This window comes from Pleurodeles waltl, chromosome 5 (genome assembly GCF_031143425.1).
Source record: "Pleurodeles waltl isolate 20211129_DDA chromosome 5, aPleWal1.hap1.20221129, whole genome shotgun sequence".
Lineage (NCBI taxonomy): Eukaryota > Metazoa > Chordata > Amphibia > Caudata > Salamandridae > Pleurodeles > Pleurodeles waltl.
The window spans coordinates 1,256,235,507-1,256,250,755 of record NC_090444.1 but is presented as its reverse complement, the minus strand read 5'-3'; the positions used below and the strand labels follow the sequence as shown (position 1 = coordinate 1,256,250,755).

General features: G+C 41.5%; 1 protein-coding gene across 1 annotated transcript in view; it reads left to right on the top strand.

The window, feature by feature from the left end:
• The window catches only part of BACH2 (BTB domain and CNC homolog 2), a 524,494-nt gene that overhangs the window by 244,743 nt on the left and 264,502 nt on the right, over nucleotides 1–15,249 (top strand). Inside the window, exon 3 of the mRNA XM_069235503.1 lies at nucleotides 9,794–9,956. Within this exon, the coding sequence (XP_069091604.1) occupies nucleotides 9,924–9,956 (33 nt within the window). The 5' untranslated portion in view covers nucleotides 9,794–9,923. The remainder of the gene's footprint in view (nucleotides 1–9,793; nucleotides 9,957–15,249) is intronic.

The window sequence follows — 15,249 nt, the reverse complement described above, 5'->3', positions numbered from 1 at the left end:
CAATGTTCAGCATTCCGTCCATCACTTGTTGTTTTTGCTTTGTCGCCCTAAGTGGGAAGGGTATGCCCAGACGTGGGTCCCGTGCTTCCCATGCCACTGGATTCAAGCTAGCCTGGCTGATGAGGGGTGAAACCCCGAAACCGGTCCCAGGATGCTTGTTTCCGGTCCAGTGAGGACCTGGCTTGGCAGTTCGGTCTGGACTGTTCCCATGAGGAACAGGGTCAAGACTGATTTGCATATGGCTGGGTCCAAACTGGGGTGGCATGGTGAGCAAAAGAACGATGGATTAAACCCAGATCTATGACTGGGGGTGAGTGTTTGACAATGTTCAGCATTCCGTCCATCACTTGTTGTTTTTGCTTTAAGGTGATAAACGGCATTTGTTAATGCTTGCATTTATAGGATTTGGCACGTTAAAGATGGACCTACTGGCTCTGCCTATGATTGTTTCTGACTAACTGTACATCTCTACTGAAAACGTGTCTGTACTGTCCCCGGCAACCCTACATCTGCATACATATAAACCTGGTGTCAACCAAACCCTTACTGCCAAACCTCTGGAGGGGTTCTCTATGAACAATAAGAGAATGCAATCATTCATATGGAAAAATACAGCACCTAGACGATCCAATTCGATATTAAAGATCTAAAACCATATAATACTATTAGATTCAAGTACTGTTAAGAATGATGATTAAAAAAAAACCTCAAACAGTGGGTACCCCTGAGCAAGTATTCTTGACAGCTGCCCTCAATTATGACACGTGACGTTCATAGAAGCACAGGTCGAATTCGCTAAAGACACTTCTGCCAGTTGACTTCACGTGGGATGTATATATGGGTGAGATCTAGAAGTTGGTTAAGGCAATTGTTTTCTACCTACTCAGATTACTGTGATAACAACCAGTACATGTTAAAGGTAGGCTCAAAGGGATTCTAGTTTTCTCGTTGCATGTAGAAAAAGATGTCTCAAGCATACTGCAGTACAGTTCTCTAGAGTCTTCGTCAAGAGAAATTGAGAAATGCAGATATCATCTCCTTTATTAAGACACAAGGATCTAAAAAAAAGACACTTTGAAAATTAAGAGTGTGCAAATCATTCCCATTGAAGGGATGTTCCTAAGATATGCAAAGAATCTTTTTGTGCCCCCAAACTTTGGCGATGGCCCTGATTTTCGTTCTCTACTTAGTTTGAGAAACTTTGTGACTTCCTTTCCCCACACAAAGATTTTTCTCCACGTGGTGAAATAATTTTCTATCTAATAGGGACCAGCAAAGCCAAAAGCGACCTTTGTAGTATGATTCAGTCTGCTTGCATATTATAATGCATAATTTAATAATATAACGTCTGCAAAAACATTTTTATAATGTTAAAAATGTGGTAAATGGTAGCAAAAATCATGATTTTCAGAATGATGTCCCAAAGCAAAAAAAACTTTACAAATAGCATTAAATTCTAAATTTCTGCACTGAAGTCCTCTGGAGCAGAGGTTCTTAACGTGGGTTTCATGGTGCCTAGTCAAATAATATTAGCAAATTAATAAAGCATTTGTACTAAAAAAGCAAATTTGAAAATGTTAAATACTCTGGAAATATGAAGAGATTTGAAATGGTAGACTAAAATGTAAGTTGGTATTCTTAGTTTTGTTCATGGGAACAATGCAAGTACAGCAAATGGAGGATATCATGGCCGATGGGTGGCATCAATATAATGAAAGCGCTACTATGCTCTTTAAAAAAAATGCGTTAGGAGGTAAAAAGACAGAGTGACAGCTGAGGTCTAGCAAATTGCTTCATCTTTTAGAAATAGTTCAATTTTGAAAAACCTCAACCTTTCCATTAAAATATAGTTTTTCACTTTTACATACTTTTATTTCTGAATTAAATAAAAATTTTCAGAATTTGTTTAATGTGTACTTGTTTCTGTATTTTTGTACATTGTCTTGAGGTTCAAAACGTAGAAATGTCCTAGGTGGTGGTCCCCAGCTTCTGATAGTGATTCAGTGGGAGTACAGAGGCTTCAAAAGGTTAAGAACCGCTGTTCTAGTGTATTAAAAAAGCTACCTGATTTCTAATATTTCTTAGACACTCTGATAAGGAGAAATATTCACAGATAGGCGTGTGGCCTGGGACGTGGTCAGATCATTTTTACATACCAAGGCAAATCAAAACATATAATAATATTATGACCCATGGCTATAGACTCCAGGGAGGCTTAAGTATCTCTTTTTGGGATGGTCAGAGCAAGGCTTTTGGGGGTGTTTGTAGACTGGAAGCTTGATATATATCTTGTTGGACTAAGTCATAATTAATTCATACTGCAGAGAAATCTAAGCAATGATGCCAAAACTTTTGATACTGTAGTTTTATTACTGGTAACAGATGCCACAGAAATGCTGTCACCTCAAAACAGCACTGGCAAAACTATGATAATGGTGACTGCTCTGTTGAACCCATTAGTGACAATGGACAAAAAAAGAAAACACAACTCTTGCAGGTCAAGGGTCTAAAATCGTGTAATTTCTTCCTCCTGTACCTCTGTACCATAATCAAGTGAAAATTACATAAATTACCTAAAATGTGCTTTGGGTATAATGAATTAAAATTATACAACAGTGCATACACGCATTCGTTTACCCGATATACAAGTGAGAGCTCATTCATGGAGAAAATGTCTCTTGGGACCTATTTTATCCTGTGTCTATCTCCTGCAATACATTTCATTTTCTGCTCAAACCTGTACTCCGCAGCAATAAAAGTAAAAACTTTGCAGTTTCATATTTGTCTGTTTGTTCAATGTATATTATGTGTAATTGGGTGACTAATGCAAATTGTGTGTAACAGGCCATTTTGGATATGCTTCCTGAAGATCATAATTCCATGGCAGAAGGATATGATGGCATGTACTCGACCAAACAGCAGTATTGCGAATATCTTGATATGTGGCCTTCAGTCCATTGTTTATGTTGAAGATCAGCACACCTAAGTCTCCTGGTCACTCAAACGCCTACAATGTTGGTTGAGTTGAGTCTGCGAGGAATACCTTATTTATATATTTATTAAAGAGGTGTCACTTTTCGCTAGTACTTCTGCATTCCACGAACCTATCGATTTAATGGGACTTAGTAAACACTAACAAAGTCATTTATATTATACATCATGTGATTTAGTATTAACGTTATTCACGAGGGGTATGTGAATAGAAAATTACTCTTGACTGGATGCATTTACATAACAGGAATCGTGCTAAGTAGCATCTCATCTTTAAATGTAATGTACGAGGAGCAGTAAGAAAATCAGTTTTTTGCAGTGATGGTTTGGAGTCATACTGTAAACCACCTTTTCGTTATCGGGTATCTCTTCCCGTTGTGCTTTTTACGCTGTGGTTTTTGCAGCTTCCTGACAGCTTGCTCTCATACGAACCACTCATCTATATAGAAAGTATTCAGTATTTGTTACTCATACTTTAAGAGCACTAAAGACTAAAATGGATGACTGTAGTGAGGGGATGTGGCTGATAGCCCCCGGTGAAACTGTTGTTAGGTTTTTAATTCTGCATATTGGGAAAACTACTCTATTAATAGTCTCCACCCCACCATCCTACACTGCCTGCATAGAACGCCACCACATACACGACTCCCCACATCACCACCTACAGCCCACCTCAGAAAATGACTCTTAACTGACCAATACTAATACTTACATCTTGAACCCCTTTACTTCTGCTGTACACCCCCTACATCCCTGCGTACATGCCACACTCCTGTGCTACTCCACCGCTTTCTGCACCCACTTTCTACACCACTGTCTACACCCTTCACACCACATCACCAAAGCAGACTGGGAATGGGAGCCTGGGCATGTTCTCCACTCGGCTGTGCAATACAGCCGGGTAGAGAACATGCAAAGTGCGCATGTCCGTTTGGCCAGCCCAATACGGCCGGCCAAACAGACATGTGCACCTTGTGTGCACATAGCCCTCCTCCGGCCCCCTCCTCTAGCCCTGTCCCGCCCCTTACTACAAGGAAAAATAAAATGATGATAACGTCCTGTATGTTATTATCATTTTATATTTCCTTTTTGGGAAATCCAGCAGGGAGACGCTCCTCCGCCTGCTAACTGCTGTCCATTACATTTAATCTCCCGTAACATCTTGTTTCCATTCTGTCACCCGCAAACCACCACCTCCTTATGCACCCTCATGCCTAAATTCGATTCATCACATGCACCTACACTCACTATGACCTTACATTCACACCTAATAACTATGTCATCATTTAAATGTATGCCTGCATTACCCTACTGCACCACCTGCATCCCCCACTCTTCCTATAAAGCCTAATCACCACAGTCTAAAACACCTATTTCATATGCTACCAACAGCCTAAACAACCTAGAAATGTCACCGTCATCTACTCTGTCACCCAACCAGCCTCCTACATGATTTGCATACTAAAGCACCACATATCATATACTGTGCACATTCAAGTACATGCACCACTAGCAAAGAGCACATACGTTTTTCATTTAACACTATAGTTGCAGTTCCGGCAATAACAGTATTGTGTTTCTGTTCAGGTATGACCACCAAAGACAGGACACCTACAAATGTACAATGTAACCTGTGTAAAATCTTGTACCTTGCAAAGGAGCCTAGCAAGGTACAATAAATGAACACCAATGTGAAAAGAAAAAGAATTTGAGCCCTAAATATATTAAACAGGGGCTCAAATGCAGAAATAGGCTAGGAATAAGCGGAGTTGAAAATTACAGAAAGACTTCTTTGCAGAGCAAATAGTTGAACATCAAAGAGCACGAAGGTGGTACAAGAGAAAGTATGGTTGGAATAAACTGTGTTTTGTCTGGATTTTGGTGCCCTTCCCAGAATGTTGACACTATTCAGCTTGATGCACCGAGTCTAATTCCAAGGTCAAAATTGAGGGCCTGATTTAGAATTTGGAGAATGGGGTTACTCGGCCACGAATGTGACGGATATGTCGTCCGCGTATTACTATCCCATTACATCCTTTGTGAATTGTAATACAGCGAGCGGGATATCCGTCACATTTGTGACAGAGTAACCCATCTGCCAAGCTCTAAATCAGGCCCTTAATTTGCATGAGGTCGTTTATAGACCGTGCATTTTAAAGTGCCTGAAGTAAATGTTATATATATTCATATGGTGCATATTGTGTCATTGGGATGGCCTTGAAGTGCCATGTGGGCTTGAGTATTTCTTGCCCTGGTTTCAAAGATTCCTTTGCATTCCAAAGCCTGATGTTTGCGAGTTGTAGTAAAATAGGTTGTGTGAAAATGTTTAAATGTTTTATTGGTAATTTAATGCATTGTAAGCTTTTTGATGTAGCAGGAGATCTAGGGAAGATGCTTGAAATGCTAACTGAGTTACTTAGCTGCCGAACAGGTTTGTATGTGAGTGTAATAGCTGGAGGTGTTGGGTGGTGCTGTAGAGTCCTGATATCTCTTGACGGACTTATCTGCACAGTGTTGGGTCGGTTTTATGAATGCTGGGAAGAGCAGTAAAGCAGATTTGCATAAAAATAAGTATCCAGAAGAAAGGGTGAAATGTTGCATGATATTAGAATTTAAATAGCACAGTTTACCATTAATATAGCGTTTCCATGGCAGAGCGAATTCTGGAAATTGCTGTGACAATATAAGAGTTTTGGTCCATTTATCCAGCTTTGTGTTGTAAAATATATCTGTTTTTCAATGGGGAAAAGTACATTTGAGGAAAATTCAAGGAGGATAGTGAAAAACGAATGGTCTTTTAAAGTTGACTTTCAAATCTTGCATGCTGAAAGATGATTTTCTGAGTAGGTGCTGAAGCACTTTCCCAATTTGCGGAAGGCCTGCACTATCCATAGATCACTTGGTTCTCAGATTAGTGTTTGCTTTAATGCTGCTGGGGAGTAGTGCTGCTGTGAGATATTGAACAATACCTTCAAGGCCTACTGTGGTTGGTACTTGTGGCCTAGCCTGGGAATAACATGATTCCACTGTGATTGCCCTGGACACGGTCCACAATTGCCACTCCACTTAATTTTTTTATTGAGTTGACCAGTTTGCCATGGAAGGCCATCCTCACTCCATTGAGAACACTTGAGAAACGTGGCAGGCACATTGTGACTTGCCTGAGGCTAGCAGCGATCAAGTTGTTCAGTGTCAGACATCAGAAGCCCACCTAGTTATGTTTTTTTTGTTTGTGTTATGGGACTTTTGGTTTTTCATTTATGATATGAAAAAATAACACTACACGGACCAGTCTTAAGAACAAAACTAGTACTAAATATATTACTCAAGTCAGACTTTGAAAAGATTGAGCACTTTGAAATGGACATCTGAAGTACTGGCACAACTGTTTTTCTTTCTGTATTGGGGGGTAGTGAAGAGTAGATGGCCTTGCATGCTAAGAACAAAATCTGTGTGCTGCCAATCCGCCTCCCAGTGTTCTTTGATCTACCAGCGCATTGGAGTAATGTGGTGGAAACTTTGACTGTACTTGAAGATGTCTTCTGAAAAAGTTATTTCATCAGCTGAACAGCAACTCTGTCAGGACAAGCGCTCACATTTGATCAGATTAAACCCACACAGGGCTATTTATATGAAATTGGCAAACCCGAGGCGGTCCAGGAGTGTGAACGGAAGAGCCCCCTTGGGGTACTTGCCAAAAAGCAAAAGAACAGTAATTTTTCTAAGTCAACCAACACTCCTTTAGGTAACTCTTAGCAAAGTTATAAAGGAGGAATGACAGCGTTCATGTGAGGGGTTACAAAAAGTGCTGCTAGTCCTGTAGAAGAAAAGCAGATTTACTGTCAGCACCTCCTTGTCGCTTACTTTCGCTTTAAAAATCACTAGCATGCTCGCAAGGAAGGTCTTGCTACACCAGAACCTTCTAGAAACAGTTAACCCTTATATGGATACAGCCATCGCCAAATTAATGAGAGAAATCAAAGGCAAACACAGCCATCGTGCAGAGCAAATCCACCCGAATGGTGGTCAGATATACAAAAATCAAATGCAGAGATGGTTCTTGAATTAGAAGAGGTGATCCTCCCCCGCACCCCCCCCCCATACCTTTTGTATTCCTCACCACTTCCTGCTTCAGTAAGAGAATCATCAGATGACGTCTCCTGTTGCACTTTCATGGTTGAATCGAAATAAAATCTGCCCTAGGTTTTAGTGGCAAATAAAGATGAATATTCAAATTTTTGCAGTTTGCTGCTGAAGAGGAAGTTACAACAAACACTTTGTATTGGCATTGATAGGTCCACAACATAACAAAACCCAGAGGAAGCCAGTTTGTTTTATTTTGATCCATTCTGTTTTCTCTCACTTTTTTGCAACACTGTAACATCCAAATGTTGACGCTCGACAGCGGCTAGCTTTCTCACAGTGACACATCACACGTAGAAGGGAGGTACATGTCACTTTGTTACTTTAAGAGGAGCGCTCATGCCACAGTAACAAAATAGCAGAACACATAGATGCATAGTCAAGTGCTTCTCTGCCACTTGAAATCTGTGGCTACCTCATGACCGTGGGCTGTGTCTCTGACTCATTACAGAACAGCCAATCACCCTTCGTGATGGAGAAAGGTGTGAGAGAACAGTCAGTGTCGAGTGGGGGCACCCTAGAACCTCATGATCGAAAGAGGAATTTCATTGGTTAATTCCCCTGCATTTGCTGTACTGTTTGGACGTTCGGTGGTACCACAAACCTGATGGACATATTTAGATTTTATTAAGTACTTTACAGTGCGGATGGTGCACGTAAGGATGCCATGGAACATCCTGGGACCCTAAGGTGTCAACAGCGGAGTTGCTCCACAGAGCGGAATCTTCTCCCAAAAGAGGTGATTACTTACGCTGATATTCCCCGTTGAAGGATACAGTGGGGTTAACAGCTGAACTCTGTCTTCAGAGTGAGAAGACCAATCGTGGGGCATAGAACAGATGCACCTTGTGACAAAATGAAGGCACATCTGGGTCGGTGGCAGCTGCAAAAGATTCAATAAGGCACTTGGAGACACCTGTGCCACCCCATTGCCGGTGAAAATGTGCCCCGTATAGTGTAAACATCACAAAGGCACATCAAAGAAATCCGCACTCATGCCAAAATGTATGTCTCAAAATGTTTATTATCAAAACAAAATAGTCTGCGAATCACATAGCCAATCAACAAGAGGTCCCCTGGCATGCTGTAAGCTTAAGGCTAACACTGCACGGAATACACATTTCAATGTTTTCATTCACTGGGTTCAGTTTTAGTTCATGTGAGGTAAGAAGCTGAAATCATAGGATTCTACGCAATCTTCTTTCAAAACTGATTTAAAAATGTAAACTTTCAGACTGAGCAAGCTATCCAGGAATTCTCGTCTATGATGCCGGGCACAAGAGTAAGGCTCTGCACATGAGATACAGCACAACGCGATAGCATTCTATAAGCATTGAGCAAGACATAGCTCTGGTTATTAGAGTTATGCTAACTCAGTATTTCTAAACCCCACAGGTAGTTAGGTATTGGATGTCATGTGTGGAACCAGCCCCACGGCAGCCATTACTGTACACTCCCATTTCATATGCAGTTGGCTTGTTCGTTCACATGGACAAACTTTAAGATGGCTGTAATGTCCGAATCATTCAAAGTAATTGGCAGTGAGTTAAAAGCTGTTGATTCCTGATCGGCGTCCTCATTTTTGCCTGTGAACCATATATTTTTTTCTTATTTCCTGAATGAAATGTGCATCACTGTTCTGCCAGGCCAATCCCGATATACACTGTCTATAACGCTGGGTAACAATATGTATTGCTAAATTACAGTGATAGATAAACAAACCCTCCAGGTTTATGTTTTTTGTGTACAGTGCTTGGAGATTGGGGGTGTAAAACCAGCACGGCTGTGCATGAGAAGAGCCAGCATATTGCTCTGTATAACAGAAGGCTTTGCATAATGAAAAACCATGATAAATTAGTATGCTGAGTGACATCACACATACTTATGCGTATGTCTCTCTGCCCCCCTCTTATTCTTTCTCTTACCACCCTGTGAGCAAATGGTCCGAGGTGTGTCTGGTTGCAGGAAGGCGAACTGTGCCCCCAGGCCAGGGAGCTTCTCAGCGCTAGAGTGCAGACGCCTCATGGCTCAGGAGTCATCATGACTGTAGCCGTTCCAAAGTGAAGCCACCCCTTCCTCTGCCTGATGTGGGGAATGGTGATCGAAAACTAATGCCCTGTGAGGAAGCCCTCTCTATCGCCTGGCCCACACTGACACACTAATGTCTTCCCTACATCCTCGTTCCTAAATATAGCGAGCTCCGACACCCACCGGGGCCTCGCCTCGTTCTACAGAGCCACAAGAAAAAGATCAACCTACACTGTGAGGGCGCGCGAGCCACACGTGCTCACGGTTTGCATGACCTTTCGTTTAATCACCCTGAGTGGGCTGGCCTACCTCCACATCATCTCTGATCAAACATGCTGAAGAAAGGCCAAAGGAACGCATAGATCATTTTCATGCTAGCAGCAGTGTGGTGTGATGTGGAGGTTTTCCTGTGTGACGACAGAAGAACGTCTCTAAAATCTTGTGTGGATAAGTACGAGGTAAACAGTTTGATATAGGTATACATTATGCAAATCGACGCGCACACAGGAAATGGTCTCTCTGTAGCAGACGTTATCAATGTAGTAGCTCTATTCCGTCTCCACGGATTCTTTTTTAGTCTATTTTTTCATCTTAATTTTAAAATGTCTAACCTTGCTCTTATTTATCGTAGATGCTGCAACATCACTAAACCTGGACGCCGTGACCAAGTCTTCCATGAGCCCACAATGACGTCCAGGAGCAGACCTGCTCAGCAAGAAGGCCATCTCTTACATGAGTAGCATTTCGTTGGCTGCTAGAAAATGTTTACTAATAGAGAGAGGCACCATTTAAAGGTAATGTTCATTCTATTCGCCTGCCCTTCCCTGTATCACGATCTGATGTGTCTGCTTTAAATAGAGGATCATTAAAGAAGGCTAAACTCTGACAAAATGGTGGCACTGGCTTGCATTGCACATCTTGTAGAATTTATATAACGTGTGTTAATTACAAAGGATGTGTTACTAGGAAGTGGATGAGCCTCTTCTGGAGTCTGTGTAGGTCAGCGCGCTAGCATCCTAATGTCTTTAACAGAGCGCTCACTGGTCCCGAGCCAGACTAGTAACCCATTTCTACTTATCCCTGTTTCAAAGCCCTCCAACGCTAGCACTGACCTAATGGTGTGTGCTGACTTATTCAGGCAGCCATAATACAGTTCACACCTCTTATTGTTTTTTCTTCTTCCTTTTTTTGCCTCTTACTTCTCTTTTCTTTTTAATATGTCCATGAAGGATGTGAGTGGACACAAAAGAAATGCCAAGTGTAGACTTTCGACAGCATTTTCTGTATAGGAGTGAGCAGTGCCATGCTTGCTGCCAGAAAATGGTTGGCACACTCTCTAAGTGCCGCCACTGGCTAGCAAGTGAGCATGCAGTCGGTTGGTGGTGTTGGACATGCATTATAGATTCCTCAAGCATAGTTTCGTGACATCTTCTCACCTAGGCTTTTTGCCAGCTTCCTCTTTTCAAACTGAGTTTGAGCCCAACACAGATTCCATCAAAATAAAGTATAAAATATTCTACCCTTGACAGATTAAGGCCACAATGTTCTCAGTAAGCTGATGCTGCATTCAAGTCGCTGCATCCACTTTATTATGAAAATTGTTCATTTTGCCATTCAGTGTGATGATACTCCATTACGAGATGTCACTTACCACTACAACGCGGTAACTACTTTGTGCAGCTATAAACTTTGCTAATGGATGCACGAAATAGCATTGCTGCACGATCACTGCGCAGCACTTACAGAAGATAATTAGATTGCAGAAGGCTCTTACATGAGCATCCAGGATGCATGTCAACGAGAAGAGCGAAAGCAACCGCACTTCTCAGGGGGACTAATGAGTGAAACGAGCACCTCCACCACCTTCTGTTTTCGGATTTCCGCTTCTTTTTAGGAATGTGTTGCGACTAGGGCTTGTTGAACGCCCTCCGATTTATTTCGAAAGTTCTTGCCATGTTAAAAATTTCAGTTGCCGGAACTGGCTTTCTAGAGTTCTGACTCAGACTGGTAGTCTGGTGTTTGTGATGGTGTGCACATGTGTTTGTGCGTATCATTGGTGACCTGAGTTACAAATGGCCTCTGGAAAATGTGTGGCCAAAGTACCCCTCAAATGATAAGTCACCTGCCACAATAGCCGCTGCCTCAGTAGTGTGCGGGTAGTGTTTCAGTGAACAAGGTCCCGCTGCCATCAAATTGGCGCCACCATTTTTAAGCTGCGCGTCATTATTAGTATGAGTCATTCTGGGTCCTCTGCCTCAAAGTTGTGACTCAGAAAACGATAAATGGAGGCCCTTTCGGTGCAGCGGCAGGAAGTGACTGTTTCAAAACAAGAACACCAAAATATATTCTGACCACAAAATCATTCTTTTCCAATTACCGCTAAGTTGCATTCATGGGTTTCAATTTTAGCTTGGTTTGAGCCGTCTCTTTGATCAGATGGAGCTCACATAATTACTCTGCCACTGAACCTTATCAGAAGTGTCTGGCATCTATAATTTCTGGATCAAGACCTGGATTCCTTGTGCATGATTTCATGGACTCATGTTCCTTCTGATCCTGTTGTGATGTTTGAACTTGTTGGAATAATGAGGTGACACAGGATGTCGTTAGTTGTGAGGTCATTACACCAATCAAAAAAAGGAAACATTGCTGTATTCCCCCCGTGGAATTATCCTTGACTACACTGCTGGCTTTGTGTGCGCTAAGCTGTGTTTGTGGTTAGGAAAGCGGTTGCCACCGCACAAGCCTCTCTTTGTCAGAGACTTTCTGCTTGTGACTTGGGTATCTGAAGGGCCTGTTGAAAGTTAGGCCTCAGGTGTTTGTTTTCCGGCTCCCGATTACTTCAGAAAGTGCTGGGATAATAGACTATTTTCTCAGTTCAAAACGTGGGCACACAAAGGTACTTGTATGCATTCAGCTCTCTGTTGCTGCGCAGAAGATAAGTCACTTATCCCACCCGCGCCGACCAGCGAGAAGACAGCATTGAATGGACGGTGGTGTCTGCATTGGGAGTGGGCCCTTTGAGCCTCTCTGTGGAATCAGTGCACACAAAAAGCGAGTACTCTAAGTCAGTCAATGAAAATTGCATTCCGTGCACGTTAGAGCGTAATCTTGATAAGAATGACTTAGTGCAAATGTTGCCCTAGGCCCTGAAGACGATCTACTCTGCTCAAAGCCTTGGTTGGAATGAGGGCCCAAAGCTTTCATGCTTACTTCGTGTCAATATTTTTAGTGCTCATGTTCGATGTTATTTTGTTTAAATCTTGTTGCACTGATTCATATTGATTAGTGTTTTGCAAGACTGTTAATTAAATGCCATTTTTGGTCATGTAGGGCCCTTTGCTTTTTGGATGGCCTCGACATTTTCAGTACGATGGTGAATAAATAATGGGGAGGGGACATGCAGGTTGATTTGAAGGTGAAAACATCCTGATAATTGGCTTCTACATTCTCTGTCTTATGTCTTAACCAAAGAAATTAAGGCACAAGTAGAAAAATGGATGCTCACTCAATCTTCAGATTTTAACAATCTTTAACATGGTACAGGAGAAGCAACTTGCAGTGCTGCAAGCATAGCCTGAGAAGGTCTTGTACAAGGGCTGTGTATTCCAGTTCTTCACTTTGGCAATGTGTGAATGAAGAAACAAAAACTGTTAATTTGACAAAAATGCTCCTCTCCACAAATATAGGCATGGGTTTACCACGTAAATGTATTATGACTGGAAAATGAGGCATGCCTCCGAGGACTTGCAGTACCTTTTTGATCCACTGGATAGTAAGCAAGGAATGGACATAGATAAGTGTGAAAGGTCATTGGCAATATGTCTTTGTTGGTGCTGATGCACTAACTGCAACATTGATTTCAGGGCCGCAGATGTGATATTGAAAGAATAAATAAGTGATTAGGGTCAAAGACTTGAGTTGCAGTTTCCACTCCCTCATCCTGTGCCCCCCTGGTTTGGCAGGTCAGTTGGCCAGCAATCAAGTTCACAACTTCATGTTTACCTTTGGATTCAGCTTGCTGATCTTGCAAAAATAACCGAAGGAAGAATCTCCAAGGAAGCATCAATAGGTGACCAACAAAATTGGAAAACTCACGGCCGCATGATCTTTAGACTTGCCCTGAGTTGGACCATTAGCTAGTTTTAGCAGACAAATAAAAATGGATTGAAGATTGATGGCGTAGGTGCATCACAAATAGATTGATAAGCAGATTGATAAAACAGGAGTAGTATACTAGATAAGTGAATAAATAGATGAAATGATAGAGTGGTAAATGTGAGAAATGAGCCAGATAAGTGAATATATCGGTGGTTAAATAGATTGATAGATATAGACAAATAACTAGGTAGACAAACAGGCTTGCAGGCAAGTAGGGTGATAGTAGGTAGTCAAGTCCATAGGTTGATCAGTAAGAAGAAATTTAATTGTAGAGATAGATAAAATAATAGGTAAGCGGAGAATGTACTGAGGGATAGGCAGATAGACAGAGACTGATGACTGGATGGAGGTATGGAAACAAGGAAATCTATTTGAAAGTGCCATAGGGAGCACGACCAGTTGTACACCAGCATACGTTGTTAATGTAGATGTATGTTCTAATTTAAAGAAACTGTAATCTATATTAGACCCCACTCCTGTAATCGGGTGGACCATGTAATCATTTCACAGCTACTCATGACATAGTGCTTATGCCATTCACAAGTGGTTGGGTATGAACCTGTTGTCAGTTTCATAAGAATGAATGAGTTATGAGATCGCAGGCTTCCCAGGATCACAGTGGATGCTTGGTTGAGCACATATTTAGTGCTGCCTGTATATGTTGTGTTAAATTATATGTACTTTTTTTAAATGCACTCTGAACAGATCTTTCTACGGTTTTTAGACTGACCCTTACAGAGGTAAAAGGCAGGGTTTTGTGCTTCTTATGGAATATAAAACGATCTGATTCAGTTTTCAGGGTCTCTTTGAATGGTAAATTTGCAGTTTCTCTAAATGAAGCAAACTATCCCCACAAATATGTTGAAGAAGACGTGGAGGGGCAAGGCAAGTAAAACCACAATAACATTTTCTAGAATATTCTAAAGGAACTTGGGTGTTTGTGGTGGCATAGGATCGCAAGTGTTTGCTTCCTTGGTATGAAGGGTATCCCTAACTCTTCCATCAGTTCTGGCATACTGTAAGTTCTGGCATACTGTAAACAGATTGCGTAGCTGTCTGAGAAGGAGACTCTTGCAATATTAAATATCTAAATATGTTGCGCTTTTGATTTGCAGTTTTCTTTTTGCTAGAAAGAAAAAAGGGTTCCAAGCAATACAGACTTGTGCTTATATTAATCTGCTTGCTTTTGAAAGAAATGCAATCTGTAGAATTAGGGGAAAATTTAGCATCAAATCCGGCTGTAGGTTTACATTTACTAGTTTGACTTTTTACTTTGGTAGGAGTGATCATATTTGAGCCTTCACTCAGCCATGCCCACTGAATCACAAAGGAGCTTCAGGGTCAGCGGTAGCTAAATCAGAGAAGATATCTAGCGTAACTAAGATCTTCCCATTATGTTGAACTTTTCCAGATCTTCAGACTTTAACCTAACGTGGCCACTAGTCATGATGGCATGAGAAGTCTGGGTCTACTTGAGGGTTTATTAACAAATGATCCCGTTAAGTAATTGGGACAGCTGAATTGTGTAAAAGTCTCATAGGATCTGTGCATATGAAATCTAACGTGTGGTCCACACCTCAAGAGTCAGCACATCTACCAGCAGAAGTAGCCAGAGGGTTTCTAAATAAAAAAAACTAGCAAGTCATGTACCGAAGAGCCTCCTAGATCACTGACCCATAGTTGCAGGAATTACAAACAATTATACAGCAATGAAATGAAGGTTACTTTTTCTGGTAGTTGGTTGCTCAAGAAAGTCTGGGTCAGGTACATCTGCAATAGCCGTCATTAAACCATTCATGCAAAATGAAGAGTGTTCAGGATTGGCTTCCTGATCTGTGACCACATCCGCTCACTCATTAAGTGGTTATTCTACTTATGTGATGAGATGTGACAGTGAAATTTAGACAAGGTTCAACTTAAAGACCA